Source organism: Sus scrofa, chromosome 14 (genome assembly GCF_054392235.1).
Source record: "Sus scrofa isolate SSC_HxYL_T2T_F1_AM1 chromosome 14, Sscrofa_HxYL_maternal_Yorkshire_Landrace_v2.0, whole genome shotgun sequence".
NCBI classification, from domain to species: domain Eukaryota; kingdom Metazoa; phylum Chordata; class Mammalia; order Artiodactyla; family Suidae; genus Sus; species Sus scrofa.
The window spans coordinates 119,868,449-119,885,336 of record NC_139396.1 but is presented as its reverse complement, the minus strand read 5'-3'; the positions used below and the strand labels follow the sequence as shown (position 1 = coordinate 119,885,336).

At 34.9% G+C, this 16,888-nt stretch overlaps 1 protein-coding gene across 4 annotated transcripts in view; it reads left to right on the top strand.

Annotated features, from left to right (window-relative positions):
- Nucleotides 1-16,888, top strand: part of PRKG1 (protein kinase cGMP-dependent 1) — a 1,234,647-nt gene that overhangs the window by 1,107,557 nt on the left and 110,202 nt on the right. For all 4 annotated transcript variants that reach the window (XR_014825752.1, XM_021072187.2, XM_084993225.1 and 1 more), the window contains 1 exon segment: nt 3,344-3,418. Coding sequence is in view for 3 of the 4 variants with exons in the window: in XM_021072187.2 (XP_020927846.1) it covers nt 3,344-3,418 (75 nt within the window). In the remaining variant the exon portion in view is untranslated.

Genomic DNA, 16,888 nt, shown 5'->3' with positions numbered 1-16,888 from the left:
TGTCCATGAGAGGAAGAGATGAAACAGTAATTAGTTGATACTTGCACCAGAAGTGAAAAATCCTGTAATGCCATCAATTATGTTTATCAAGATGTCTTAAATTATTCATTGATCAGTGCAGAGACACATTGACAGAGACAGTTGTCTGGAACTTATTAATATTGCTTTTTTTGTCCTTTTTTTTTGTCTTTTTTTTTAGGGCCACACCCACAGCATATGGAGGGTCCCAGGCCACTGGTCTATACCTCAGCCACAGCAATGCGGGATCCAAGCCACATCTGTGACCTACATCACAGCTCACAGCAATGCCAGATCCTTAATCCACTGAGCAAGGCCAGGGATCAGAACCTGCATCCTCATGGATACTAGTCAGATTCGTTTCTGCTGAGCCACGACAGGAACTCCTAATATTGCTTGAAAATTCTGCATTTTCTTAAACTTCTAGTTAACTATAATGGTTAACTTATTATTTGCAAAGATTTAGAATATTAACAGAATGCAATTGTTTTATGTTTAAAAAAATGTTACTTGACCAGTATTGCTTTCTAAATAAAGACTACTTATAAAGGACATATGGTTCCAATGCTAAAGTTGAGATTATACTTCTGCATATTTTTATTTCAAAAAGAAATTCCATATGTCTAATCTATAATTGAGAGTATAAATATAAATGTTTTTATAGATAGTTGCCATGCCCCCTTCTTCATCTGTATATGTATCTGTGTTGACTGCTGTGTGTGTGTGGAGGTGGATAAGCAGATATTCTACAATGTGTAAACATGTAATGGCCTATTATTTTGGCTGTGAAAATACTGTTTATGAAATTTTAACAATAAAAGTATTCACTTATGATATAATAAGTTAAAAATCAAGATACTAAATCATATTAAACCATAGTTCCTTTATGATTACATCTCTATAAACCACAACAATAAAACTATGTAGGAAAAAAAGTAAAAAGAATTGCATAATGTTATTCCTATTGTTATTTGTGATTAGAGAACTGAGTGATTCCTTAATTTTTCCTTTCAGTTTTAAAATTTTTTCCATGATAAAAAAATGATTACATACTGTAAAAGTGTTTTCCTTAACATGAGGAAATTTATTTCAAAAATAATTTTCTTTTCTTTCTTTCTTTTTTTTTTTTTTCCTCTTTCTGCCTTTTCTAGGGCCACTCCCGCGGCATATGGAGGTTCCCAGGCTAGGGGTCGAATTGGAGCTGTAGCCACTGGCCTACACCACAGCCACAGCAACCTGGGATCCGAGCCGCGTCTGCAACCTACACCACTGCTCACGGCAACGCTAGATCCTTAACCCACTGAGCAAGGCCAGGGATCAAACCCTCAACTTCATGGTTCTTAGTCGGATTCGTTAACCACTGAGCCATGACGGGAACTCCATCAAAAATAATTTTCTGTCATATCAAGATAATGGGCATTTTGTAAGAACACAGTGTTTATTTTTAATCTAGTAGTAAAAAATAAATAAATATTGGATCATTGGCACCATATAGAAAATTCATATTTTAAATCAAGGGCACTTAAGAAAAAAAAAAGTCATACCTCAGATACTTCTTTTGTTCATTTTTTAAAAATATTTGATAAGACCAGGATTTAACAAACATGTATATAAATAGCTCATAACCAGGTCTAAAATGTTTTGTTTTGTTTACTAATCAGGCTAACCTTACTTTCAAACTAATTGCTATGATTAGATGGTTTCTACTTTTAAAACTCTGTATAGCTTTGCAAGATGTAGGCTCTTCCATTTGTATACTTTCCTAATAGAAATATCAAATTGTGTTTTGATATTTGAAATATAAAATTGTATTTTCAAAAGGTGATATGCATGGTTTTAACTGAACCTAGTGGGGTGAACATATTTTCTTAAGTAAGTCTCCATCCTTATCAAATTTGTTGTCAGTTTGCTCTCTAATTCTTTCCTAACACACTAATCTGCTTAAGATGTTTTAACAAATAGATACTTGGAGTAAGACTTTTTTTTTAAGTCTTAAGAATGCTATCTATTAATATACCCAAGTATATTTGAAAAGCTGTTTTAGTGGTTGTTGCTCTTTGGTTTTACCACTTAATTCTCTTTGGTTCCTCTCTGTTAATGACTTTTCACAATGTTCAAATTTGGTTATATAAAAAAATATCTTAGGAGTTCCCTTGTGGTGCAGTGGGTTAAAGATCAGGCATTGTCACTGCTGTTGCTTGTATTGCTGCCATGGCAGGTTTAATCCCTGGCCCAAGAACTTCTGCATGCCACTAGTGTGACAAAACAAACAAACAAACAAACAAAAATTTAGTATTGTGAAGGACTGGAGTGAGTATTAGAGAATATGGATTATAATCTGGATATGCTCCTAAATTTCAGTCATCTTTGACAAATAACTTTTAACTCTCTGTGCTTAAATTTCATATTATCTATAAAAACAGAAAATCAACCAGATAGTATCTTTTTTTTCCATAATTAAAGAAATATCGTACTTTGCAATATAAGCACATCTAGCCTTAAGGAGTTTCTCTAAAAGCAAACTTTCTTCAAGTAATGACCAAGACATTCTATGGGAAGATGGGGAATTTCGCCACATAAACAACAATGCAAAAATTATATTTGAACTATTTTCAGCCATGGGGAGTATATTTATCATTTATTTTATCATTAATTATATCTTTGAAAATTATGTAAGGACTGCTGCCTGTTGCCCATTCATTCTCTTTCGTTTGACATTCGTTAATAAATTCATTACAGAAAGCTTGACACTCTATAGAATACAATTCTTGATTCTTTGGCTTTCTATCTAGTCATTTTTTCATGTCCTTTTTTGTATTAGAAATACTGACTGTATTTAGCTCAGCATTCTAGTTACCCTGACCCTCAGATGAGCTCATTACCCAAGGACCTGAGATAATAGCCTTCATTCCCCTCCCAGGAAGCCCCCAAGTAGAGTGTCAAGCTCCTTTTTATAGGTTTGAAAAAAAAAAGTGTATGTAGAAGTGATGAAGCAACATTTAAATTTAAATCAGCAAGCATCCTATATGTTTCATGCCCATTTTGTTCTTTAATACAGCACACAAAACCATTTGCATATATTAATATTATAGAGGTTTAAAATTGAAATGTAAAATCTTAACAGCACTTAAAAAGATCAAAGAAGTCCCTGCGCTCAGTTTATGTCATTTTCTATTGTGTTTCTTAATAATGTACTAGATGAAATGTCTGAATTCATTTTTTACTATGAATGCTTTTAGATTGTTTAAATGTATCATTGACAAGGTTGTCATTGTTACATGTTTGCAGAGGATTTATTTTAATTACTGTGTTTTTCCTCTGACAGTTCTTTCAAGCATTTGATTGGAGGATTGGATGATGTGTCTAATAAAGCCTATGAAGATGCAGAAGCTAAAGCAAAGTAAGTAAAAATTGGGGGGTAGGTTAATTTTCATTTAAAAAAATGATATTGAATAGAAGTAAGATTTGTTGGACTTAAAGCTCAACACTCTGACAGGAAGAAACTAATTGCTTATGAGGAAAAAGAAGCAAACTAGCCAAAGTAAGTATTATACAGTATGCTGACTTAGTAAGTACGTCTCTCCTTAAACATGAAACCTTAATTTTGTGAGGAAGATTCATCTGGACAAGTGAAAATGGTGAGTTTAAAATCCAGTATAAACAAATGAATGTAAACACATTATCTCCTACTGAAAACACTTTCTGAATGAATGGTGGTTGTGTTCAACAGTTTTTGTGAAATTGTGTGAACAATGATAAGGCTGGAAATATTTCTTCATGTGAATACACCATTAATTTACATTGAACTTTGTCAACAAAAAGATTAATCAGTCGATCTACAAAAGAAATGGAAAATTTTATTACAGCCAAATTTGAGTATTCTAACCTGGGAAATGCATCTCAAAAAGCTCTGAGAACTCTTCCACTTGTTAGAACTCAAGGCACAGTTATATAAGTTTTTGAGACAGAGGACTTTGCCTAAAATTACTGACAGTTTACATAATCCAGCTCTGAGCATCATGTGATCCCTTATAAAAATCAAAAACAAATGTTATCTCATCAAGAAGAATATCATCTTTCTAGAGTTATCTTGTCGATCCTGGGAGAATGTTCCTCTTTATGGCTGAGCAGGTATTTTAGCTGGTTAGGGAAGTTTGGTTGACGCATAATGCAGATACACAAGGCTGTGGGGAGAGGGGAGGCTAAAGGGCAGAGAAAATTTTTGCTTGAATTTTTCTTATCTTGCCATAAAATATGAGTTTTACTTCACAACTTCAGTGTCACTAAGTTATCATGATATAAGATAGTAAGCATCCCATTAATTGCCATTTTTGTGACAAAATACAGTTTTATCTACTAGAATAATTTACTTTTTAAAAAGCCTTAATTATTTTTGACAAAGATGGAAGTAACTTGAGATTGGCTTTTTCTGCAAAAATTTTAGGTAACTTTTTAAAAAAGTACAATCTTTGTAATTTCCCTGTCTTTCTCCCAAGAAAGTAATTTAAATAAAAATAATTTAGGTGCACTATTACAGAGCACTTAAAATTTCAGTCAAGAAGTATTATCAGTAGGAGTTCCCATCATGGCACAGTGGAAATGAATCCGACTAGGAACCATGAGGTTTTGGGTTCGATTCCTGGCCTTGCTCAGTGGGTTAAGGATCCTGCATTGTGGTGAGCTGTGGTATAGGTTGCAGACGTGGCTCGGATCTGGCATTCCTGTGGCTATGGAATAGGCCGGAGGTTACAGCTCCAATTCGAAATTCGACCCCTAGACTGGGAACCTCCATATGCTGCAGGTACGGCTCTCAAAAGACAAAAAAAAAAAAAATTATCGATAAAGATATAATACAGAAGAATTTGATTGCTTGGTCTTGTAGTAAACTAAAAAGCAAAAGGAATAAAATTATTTATTTTCCTTGGGAATCTATGATGATTAAAAAATTGAGCTAGAACTAAATAATTACTATAATTCATTTTGACAGACAAAATTCTATTATTTTCAAAGCTGCATAAATATATTCACAATTTCTTCTCTATCTAGTTTGCTTTTGTTTCCCTGCTCTTTGGAGAGGCATAGAATGGCTTCCTGAGGTCAGATGCCAACAGTGCTTCTGCCAAGATTTGCTGAGGAAGTTAAGCCAGTTTTAACACCACTCTTATACTGTGGGTGACTGGTATTAATTTTCTGTTTTTCTACATTATGTTAAAATGTGTATTAATGCTAAGCTTAGACTTTAGTTTCTGGTGTTTACACAAATCATTCTGAGATGGTAGAGGGGAGCCATTTAAGGTAACTTAGTTTTAAAAGTTAGAAAACTTTCTTTGCTATTATTGGATGTTATCACTAGATAAATATTTCCTTGTTATATAAAAGGTCATATTTATAATTTATGTCAGCAAAGTTTTTATTGAGTTTATATATTTAAGTAAGATTACTATATATATCATTTCATATATATATGTATAGTATTATACATCATTTTATATACATTATATGTATATATACATATATATACACACTAGTGATAATATTTAAAATTCATCTAAAATCTACTTGAGCAACTATCTAAATATTTGTTGAGTTACTGAAAAAGTCATAGGTCTTTTAAACGGAAATATTCTTCGATCTATTTCCCTGTTAAACTTAAAACAGATTCTCTCGTGAAAGTTTTTAGTAACTTCGATTTACCCCAAATTAAGGCCAGTCACTGGTTTAAAATTGATCAGTAATGGGAAATCAGTTATGAATTAGTTATATCCTCAGTGTACAGAGGCCTTACAGAGATTAAACTGTGTGCTTATTTCATGAATTCTGGGCATGTATGGGTTCACTTGCACATGCTTCAAATAAAGGTAGGAAGGAACACATACTGAAATTCAGATTCAGACAGAAGATCGATATAGCAACAGTTCTTCACATGAGAAGAGAATCCATCAGCATGAAAAATATGATCCTGAATGAGGACCAGAAGCCTTGGGTTCTGCTCCTGGCTCTGTCATTACCAATGAACAGATTTTGATCATGTCAACTGCCTCTCAATCTTATTATCTTACCTATCAAATGAGATTTTTGTGATTTAATTGATAGCAGTGTGTAAAAATACTTGGTAAATTATAAAGGGTTATAAAAAGTGTATGCTAATGTTTGTAGAAATAATCATTAAAAATATACCCTAATTCATTTACTATGTGGTTTGATTTACAGACAATTATTGCCTATCTATTACATAAAACTAATTTTGTCTGAGCAAGATATCTTTAATCTTATGTAGGCAACTAGTCTCAATTTGGTAGGCTGTCATTAAATTAAATCTAGCCTGGTAACTATCCACAAATATTTTTGTAAAAGTAGTAACATTTAGTTAAAAGAAAGTTCAATTATGATTTACAAAGAACAAAAAAGGGCACTGGAATGAAATCATGACCTACACCTAAATATTATTATTTGAAATTTAATAGATCATACATTAGCCATTATTTTTATAGTTGAATGTACATCAACTAGGATAGTTTTATTTTTCTATTCAGTCAATACTAAATTCAAATGAATGCATAACTCACATACCTTAATATGGATTATTATTTAGAAAGTGGGAATAGCTTGATGAAAAAAACATCTAAAACTATTGATCTAAATTCTAGAGAGATTTTTTTAATGTAAACTTTATTCCTCAAAATTGATAAATAAATACTAGAGGGGGTGTTGTGATGCTTTTTATGCTGTTAGCATTTTATAGATTTCTAATAAATAATTAATACTTGAAGATTACTGAAGTTGGAAGCATCTTTTTAATTAGGTGTTCTATCATTCAGAGAAGATGAACTATAAACCATTCCCCAGGGAATACTTTTTGTTTGAACTAACATCTATGTGTGTTAGCATTGTTTTCTCTCTGTATTGGATTTCTTCCCCCTAAGTACATTACAGCTTCACTTTGTTTTTAAGGAACTTATAAGGTTTGCCATCGTTTCAGGGAATTGGAACAGGCTCTAATTTCTAAATTCCCTCAGTAACTTTGTATGCTTCTAAATTTCTATGTAGATCACAAATTCTGTACCATTTTGAACTGAGGAGATAATTTGGCTCCACTATGTAAGCTTTAGAGATAATTTGGTTCCACTATGTAAGCTTTATTTTTTTTAAAGTCCCCTTGATTTTGCAAAATCAACTGAAGATATGATTAGTACTTTTAAAAACCCAAATGAAATGATCGTATTATTCATCCATGTAAAATTACTGTTGGTAGTCTCGTTGACCATGTGTATTTGGGTAAAAAGAAAAAAAATAAGGCTCTGTAAAGATCAATTCAGTTGAGACATTTAGAAACTCACTCATGAGAAACTTAATAGATGTTAGCACAATCAGACTTCAATGGCAGAAAACAGACCTTCCCTTTCACAAAAACTGTACCAAGCACTGGGTTTGGATGGCTGGTCCAGAAAGACTGACTTGAAGGAAATGTCCCAGTAAAATGGTTCTCAAAACCCCTGTACTGCAGGATATGTACTCTCAGCCTCTCTCATGAGATATATTTCCTACAAAGAAAATTATTCTTGACAGAAATTTTACCTGTATGGAATGTTTAAGCTTCTCTTGATTGCTGCTAATTATCCACTAAGGGCTTCCCTTTTTAAAATGATTAGGTTATGTTTACAAAGACATTAGAAGTTTACAAAGACACCCTCAAATTGAAGGTGAAGATCACTAAACCTTATTTAGAGCAGAAAGTAGCATGTATCATGAAAGATACACATTATTTTCCTTAGAGAATATGTATTAATTCATTTAATAAACAGCAATTTACTGGTGACGAGTCAGGCATTATACTTTACAGAGTATGTACCAAATAGAAAACATATTTTTCTACTACTAAGGATCTTGCAGTTTAGTGGGGTGACGGATATGTAACCTAATGATTATTTCAATAGTTATATTTAAGAATAAGTTATGATACATAGTGTAACAAATCACTCTTTGGGTACAGAAACCTAGCTCCACATTTATATCTTGTAAAAAAATAACCATACAGAAAATCAAATAAAAGAAGTAGATATTTTATTTCATTCTAAGCATTTCTGATATATAAATACAGACTAATTCTTAAGTAAAATATTTTCAAGTTATATGATTATTGCTATCTTAATTATTGAATACTGTACCCAGCAGTAATAGGTAAAATATCTTTTTTCTTTAAAAAAGCCTATATGTAGAAATAAGTTAAATTGAAATAGACATTTATTATAATAATCATAAGAATTTTTAATATAAAATTTGCTCTCTGATAAAGTGATTTACATATACCACAGCTATATTGCCAGATTATAGTCATCCGCAGGAGTGAAACAAAACAACAGATTAATGTCACTGTTTTATTTGTAATAATGGCTAATTTGCAACTAAAATATTTTATATTTCACTTTAATAGAGATAATATAGTGATAAAGAGATAGAAAAAATCTGAAAAAATTAAGCACAACTACTATTAACTATCTTTGTGTTTTAAAATTATAGTAATTTACAACTTTATATCCTGCTTTTTGTCAATTTAGCACCCTTCATATTATAAACAGTTATAATATGATTATATATACTTCCTAAATATCATTTTGGAGGTGGCCTAATAACACAATGAATGAATTTTAGTATTTTAGACTGATTCAGTTTATACCTTTGCTGTTGATTCAATTTATTGTGCTTTTGAAAGTAAGATCCCAATCACTTCTTTTAAAAAAAAGTACCAAACAACAAAAAAATACTTTCAAATTGGTCCCAGCTAGCAGCACTTTCCATATTATCTTATGTCATAACATATAGAAAATGGGTATAGCATATGTTACCATTTGGCTCAGCTGCCCTAGGCTTGATCCTGCTGCTCTGAAGGCTGAAGGGATTCATATCTAAGCCTTTCATCAGCAAAGCTCTAAAAGCTCTATGAAAATAGATTCATAAGTGCATTTTATGATCTAGGTTTATGATTCTCAGTATCTTCTTCTCCATGAGGGACTTTTCTCATGGCAAGATCTATGTAAATCTGTAAATGAGTGTGGTCATGGTTTTTTTTTTTTAATCTATAACATTAGTTGGTACATATGTAAAGATTCCCTGCAATGATCTGGCAGCCCACCACATGCCAGCATCATCCATGTTCATTTAATTTGTCATTCATTTCTTTAACAAATGTTTTCTGGATGCCTACAAAGTGCTGCATATAAAGCAGTGAGTAATATAGACATGTTCCTTGCCTACTTGGTACCTATGGTCCGATGGAGGAGACAGATACACACTGATTATTCTAGGAAGATTTCCCTGAGGAAGTGCCATTTTAACTAGATTTGAGCTGCATTTTCAAAGAATTAGCTGGTACTGGCTAGACAGGAGTTAGTTGTATTAGTTGGGCAAGGAAGTGTAGATAACAGTCTAGACAGAGAAACAGCATGTACAAAGCCCCAAGGTAGAGATAACATTACATATTCAAGGAACAGAAGTACCAATATGTTTGGAACTTAAACTATACAAGATGGTGATCAGATGTTAAAGATTTAAAGAACTCACTTCAGGGTTGTAGGCTAGCAAATGAGATGATTTGGTTTATAATTAAGCACTCTTTCCTCTGCTTGGAGGAGTGAAAAATTGAGAATAATAACAACCAGAATAGTTTTCAGGTAAAAACTAACAGTAGACAGGATTAGAGTGGGGGCAGTGGGAGGAGAGACGAGCATTTGAGAGCTAGTTATGTGGCAAAGCCAATAGGTCTTCTTAAGGAAAAAGATATTGATGATGAAGGGGAGAAAGGTCAAGGATGATACGAAGATTGTCCGTCTGGAAGTCAGAGGGAGGCAGTGCCATTCACTAAGATAGAGACAGATGGATGGTTGCAGATCTGAGAGTAGGATCCTCATGACCTGATTTTTGCTCGGGTAAAATAGGAGGTGATTTTGAGACATGGTTAGGCAGATACGGAGCTCAGAGTAGAGGTTGGTATTCATTTGAGAATAATGAGAATTTAGATTGTAAGTGGTAATTAAAGATGTGGGTAAGATAGAAAACAGTGTTTAAGAGGAGGATTAATTCTTGAGGAATATTAGCATTTAAAAAACAGGGAAAGGAGAAGGATTTCACACAAACACATCCACATCCAAAGACTGAGAAGGAAAGCCTGAAGGTAGGTGGAAAACCAGACATATCACAAGAAGACAAAAACAGAATGGGTTTCAGGATTAGAGGAGGAGATGGTGATATTGTATGTTATTGAGAGTTTGGGTGTGTTCATTAGCAAATGGGCATTGGAGCTACCGAATCACTAGTTCATTTTCATGTTAGGATGGAGTGATAGGGATTGAGTCCCACGACATGGACTAAAAATGAACCTGAGGTGAAGAAGCAAGAGTCAATGAACTTATACAGAATTATAAGAAATTTCAAGTAAAATTGCCAGAAATGTGTAGATTATGGATCTTGAGCATTGAAAGAGAGGTGAACATATTAAATCTAGTAAAGAAGGGGAGAGTTATAAGACTGAGTGAGTTTAAGACAGTCAAGAGGGTCTCAGGTCCTTTTAACTTTCATGAAAAAACAGAACTTTGAAGGAAAAGTCAGACCATCTCCACAGATAAGGTTTAGACAACTTTGTGTAGTGATTTCTTAGTGAAGAAGCTTTTCACGTTTCTGCTTCATGTAAGGTAATGTTTCCACAGGTTTAAATATTGTCCTTTCTCTAAAGAAATGTAAAAATTAAAAATTCTCCTAAGAGAAAATAAAATATTTTTCCTGGGATTTCCTATTGTGGCTCAGTGGGTTAAGGACTTGATGTTGTCTCTATAAGGATGCATATTTGATCCCTGGCCTCACACAGTGGGTTAAGGATCTGGCATTGCTGCAAGCTGTGGTATAGGTTGCAGATATGGCTTGGATCCTTATTGCCGTGGCGTGGTGTAGGCAGGCAGCTGCAGCTCTGATTCAACCCCTAGCCCAGGAACATATGCCATAGGGGCAGCCTTAAAAAGAAAAAAAAAAATATTTTTCTCTTACTATCATAGCATACATTGGCACATAATTTCCTTCTCTAGAGATAAGCCTACTTCTAAGCACAGAGGCAAGAGGGGCCCTGAGCAAGTAGATACAACTATGCAGATCAATCTCAGAATCACCATTTTTGTCCTGCCCACCTCTCCTCACCATGTACCTCGATGCAAAATGTTTGCTTCTTCTCCTCCTTATCCCCCCAAAAAGAACTTTCATCATAGATGCTCACCATGCAAAAAAGAAAAATTAAATAAGAAAGATGAAAACTATGGTAGAGAGCCAGAAATAAGGCCAGCTGCTAAGCAGGACCTATGGCATCATCACACAGGAAAAGAGTGATGCACAAAGCCTTGGACACACCAGGATTGACTCTGCTGAAGCAGTGGAGACCACGGTCATGTCCCCAACTCAAGATCAATATGCCTGCATATGGACCTCTCTTTTGGCCTTTTGATGCAATCCAAATAAATATTTTATTCCTATTGTCTATTAGTCCTCATTGATTTCAAGTTCCCCTCTGTTTACAAGATTATTTGCAAAGGAACATTTTAGTCTGTCAGATATTTTCAGGATCAATTTTGGTGCTGAGCCTTGTTGCTTGACACAGTATGACAGCAGTAAAATATGTTCTTGCATTTCATTTCATTAACAGAGACAGCCCTTTAGTTGCTCACTCTGCTTGTCATGGGGCAGTTGCTCTGTGCTCTTTGGCTCACAGAGGGAGCTGCCAGTGTTGATCAGGCCTTTGAAAATTCACTCATCAAATGCATTTCAAACACACAAAGCTATGCAAATCAGAGCAGAGATCTGTATTGTTTGGTAACATCTTCCCAGATGCCCCAGGGTCGTCTAGCCTCTAACAAACACGAGATTTTAAATGCACAATCATATGCCCATGGGGTTGCTCTTTTGAACACCCTGACTTTGAAATTATGGCCTTCCTTATTAGGGTTTTTCTGCCAAGCATTTTAGAGAAAAGATCTTAGTATTCCCACAATCTTATCAACAATTTACTTCAACCAACTTGGTCTTGATCTAAGCAATTCTCAGGGAAATGAGCCTGGAAAATTGTTTCTCCCCCTTATGGAAAGAATTCAAGTGAGTAATATCCTGTTCCAAACTAGGCACTATATGCCAATTAAATGGAAAGAACACTAAGAATGGCATTATGAAATTGCCCTCAAACCAGAATTAGAACTTGCTGACCACTTCTTGGGTTAAATAGGCAGAAGACAATCCCATTCTCTGGGCAATAAAAATTGTTTTCCATTTTATGGCAGGGGAAAGCATAGGAGATTTGAAAAATGTGCAGCAGTTGGCCCTGAACTAATAAGTTAGCTTTCAGCTGTGCAAGAGCTGTTTGCTTTGCAAATTCTAGTACATGTAATCAGGCTGGAAAGAAGTAAAGAGGACTTTCCAAGGCCACCATTGCTAGCAGATTAAGACTTTAGAGGGACTTGTGACTACAGAGAGCATCAAAGTAAATTTTTTTCTTTCAAGTGCAGTGAGACTGATTTGGTGACTCTTTTAAAAATGATTTTCAGGATAAAACTACTAGGCCTTGGGGAGGACTTTTTTTTTTTTTCTTCTGTTTTGTGAAAAATTTCTAAATTCTGGATATTCCTATTGTGGTGCAACCGAAACAAATCCAATTAGTATCTATGAGAATGCAGGTTCGATCCCTGGCCTCACTCAGTGGGCTAAGGATCCAGCATTGCCATGAGCTGTGGTATAGGCCGCAGACATGGCTCAGATCTGGCGTTGCTGTGGCTGTGGTATAGGCCTGCAGCTGTAGCTTCAATTTGACCCCTAGCCTGGGAACTTCCATATGCTGAAGGTGCAGCCCTAAAAAGCAAAAACGAATAAAAATAAAAATGTCTAAATTCTCAAAGGCCATTTGCTAATTTCTTCTCCATTGCGTTTATCTTTAAGGATCCTCAGGTAGCAAGACTTAATAAAGGTGAATCCCAGTATGTCCTTGCAGCCGACAGAGCAGGGGACTCAAGATAATTAAAAATCTAGTGCTGCTGACTTTTTGGTGGGATGCAGACGAGCCATTTGATTATTGCCTGTTTTCTTCTTCTGAAAAGGAAGGATGTTTCCTTTCCACTGTTGTCATATTAAGTAACAACAGTTGAAAGTTACTTTCTAAACTTCAAGAGCTCTTTAAATCTTAAGGATATTTTGGTCCCATATGGCAAATAGGTCAGCCTTTCCAGGGCCTCAAATTTCCATAGAAAAGAGAGCAACCTAGTGGCTGTATCTTTTTGTTATGTGGACATCCTAGAGCCTGTCGTGATATGGTACTTTTTAAAAAGTGAAAAGAATAATATCTACTAATAGTATTAGTTATAGATCCCCTTGTGTTCTTATTAGTTTCAATAAAAAAGTCATATTTGACTAAAATACTTTTTCTGGAGTTCCCGTCGTGGCTCAGTGGTTAATGAATCCGACTACGAACCATGAGGTTGCAGGTTCGATCCCTGGCCTTGTTCAGTGGGTTAAGGATCTGGCGTCGCCGTGAGCTGTGGTGTAGGTTGCAGACGTGGCTCGGATCCCGGGTTGCTGTGGCTGTGGTGTAGGCCAGTGGCTACAGCTCCAATTCGACCCCTAGCCTGGGAACTTCCATATGTCACGGGAGTGGCCCTAGCAAAAAGCAAAAAGACTAATAAATAAGTAAATAAATAAAAATAAAATACCTTTCTTCTCCAGTGAAAGTAGTTCCTCTCACTTGAGTGAGGATAGTGTGTAGTACAGTCCCAATCCTGCTTTACATTCAAGATGGACCATTCTAGAGAGAAAACCTTTGGATGTAATGGGAACCAGGCTGATGCTCGGTGCTGAAAGAGGTCCCTCCAGTAAGGCCATGTTCATATAGCAAGAGGTATATTTCTTGGAGTTGGGAGACCTGCATCACAGTCACAGCAATAAAACCAACCTCTCCTTGTTTCCTCGAACACAAGTTCTGGAGCCTAATATCTAGCACCTGAGGACCTGTTTTCTAATCTGTAAAAACTGTCATCTTGAAATCCTTTCTAGTTTAAATGCTTAGAATATGGAAGTTCACAAGCCATTCTTTTAGAAATATAACTCCCTTTTATATAAACAGTATTTTCACCTTTGCTGTTTTCTAATTGATAATGAAGACATCTTCGTGACCATCAGTAGAAAACAGACTCAAGGATCTTGGAACACTTTGTGGGTCCATATTTTAATAGAAGTCACTAAGTTATGTTTCTTTCAGAATCAGTAAGTATTATTGTTAGTGTTCACTTTATGCAAAATAGTTAAATCAAAAATTTTGCAGTTTTGCTTGAAGTATGTTTTGATAACTCATGGTAGTTAGATAAATTAGCCTTTAGAATCTGAGCGGTTTTCATTTTCATCATTATACATATAATTTTCTCTTGCCAGTGTGACATTTAGATATGATAAGTAGCCAAGCTCTCTTTCAATAAATGCCATTAGAAAATTATAGAGTGCCTTTGAAACTGGAAATATTATACCAATATTTCCCCCATGAATCCTTTTAGAAAGAAATGATTTTTAAATAATGAAATAAAATGGCGGCATAAATTGTTTTGATGCAATGAACGGAATATGCCGTGTTAATTTACATTTTTGAATTGTTATTTGAGGAAGATGTCATGTTATGAAAGTGAAGCATGGCCATTGCTCTTAGCCATCTGCATGCATCACACCACTTTCTGCTGATGCATAAACTGCAAACATTAGTCAGCTTTCTAAACTGTATTAATTACTTCAGGAAACCAGCCTGTTACTCTAACATTCAGAAACTGTTCAAACTTTTTAGACCACCTAGATAAGTTACTGATGAAACATAGTGAATAATAATGATTCTAATATCCTTGAAAAGGGAATAAAGCAGCTTGCTTCCTCAAATAAGATCACTTTCAGTTTAAAGACTTGGAAAGTATGGCTCATAGGGTAATTCTCCATCAGTGTTTTTTGGGGTTTTTTTGTTGTTAAAATAGCCCTTGCTTTATCTTTTTAAGCAGAGTGTGCTTATTGTACTAGTAAAATTTGTTGATCAAAATGTCACAATTTAGTAAAGCGTACATTTTACTGAAAATGATTTTGTTCTTCCAAATCAAGGTATTTGCTCACTCTGCTGGCAACAGATGAATTTTGGACACTGCTCTGGAGGGGGCTCATGATTTTTTTCCTCTAAAGTCTTGTAACTTCATTATATGACTTGAAAAATTAAATTAATGATGAAGAATATGCCTTAGTATAACAAGTCTTCATTTCAAATGCAATCCAAAAAGTTGCCTTGAGATTAAAAAGTCTGTTGAAGAGATCACACCTTTATTTTTATTTATTTTTTAAATGCTTAGAAGTTATGTATTTTCCCTTTTGGGGGGGTGATAGAATTTAAAAGAAACTTTTTTGTGTGTTAGCTTTTTTTTTTAAATTGTTATTTCCCCAATACAGTTTTTTTTTCTACTGTACAGCATGGTGGCCCAGTTACACATACATGTACACATTCTATTTTCTCACATTATCATGCTCCATCATAAGTGACTAGACAGAGTTCCCAGTGCTACACAGCAGGATCTCATTGCTAATCCATTCCAAAGGAAATAGTCTGCATCTGTTAACCCCAAGTTCCCAGTCCATCCTTCTCCCTCCCGCTTGGCAACCACAAGTTAATTCTCCAAGTCCATGATTTTCTTTTCTGTGGAAAGGTTCATTTGTGCCATATATTAGATTCCAGATATAAGTGATATCGTATGGTATTTGTCTTTCTCTTTCTGACTTACTTCACTCAGTATTAGAGTCTCTAGTTCCATCCATGTTGCTGCAAGATGATTGGATTAGGAAGATGTGGTGTATATATATGCAATGGAATACTACTCAGCCATGTAAGAGATCACACCTTTATAACAGACCAAATGACCTGTGCCGGTGCTTTTTTGAGTGATGACATGAACTAGGAGAGTGTATGAGCAACTTTGAAGGTCTTCTAACCCTGCTGTTTAGAGGTTTTTATTATGTATACAGATTTCATTATGTGCATAGAATTGATTGAATCACTGCCCCCTGTGACTAAAGGCAACCTCCAGTTCCAGAGGTGGAGGGTGGGGGTGGGATGGGACTGAAAGTTCCAACCCTCTAATCTAGCCTGGTTCCTTCTGGTGACCAGCCCCCATCCTGAAGCTATTTAGGGGCCACTCACCTCATTAGCACGCCAAAGATTCACTTAGCACTCCAGGGATTCCAAGCGTTTTTAGGAGCTATGGGCCAGGAACTAGGGACAAAGATTAAATATGTATTTCCCATTAGATCACACCACTAGATGCCAGTATCCTAACCCCCACCTACCACAATGATCAAAAATGTCAGTATTTTCCAGGGGAAGCGGGATGTGTAGGGAAGACCAAATCACCATTGGTTGAGAACCACTTGTATAAACAGAAGACAAATAAATACAAAACTATGGTGGAGAGGGGACACTAAAATTATATTAGTATATTAGTATCAGAGCACAGAGCTTAATCTGATGTTGAAAATGAACCGGACTTTCCTTCATGAGAAAGTTTGAGTGTAATAAAAGTGTCACAGTTGACATCAGATAAGACTTTTAAGTTCCAGAAATGCAGAGTTTGCCAAAATTTGATTAATTCAGTTGCTAGAATACAAATTAATACAAAATCATTTATCCACATTCAGTTAAGATTTCTACATTTCCCCCTAATACTCAAGATTTCAAAAAACTATACTTACCCTTTAAAGAAGCAGAATTTTAAGCATAATGTGACAATTATTTCACTGGGAGAATCTAGCTTCTGAGGATGCTACAATTTTGTTATTGTCTTAA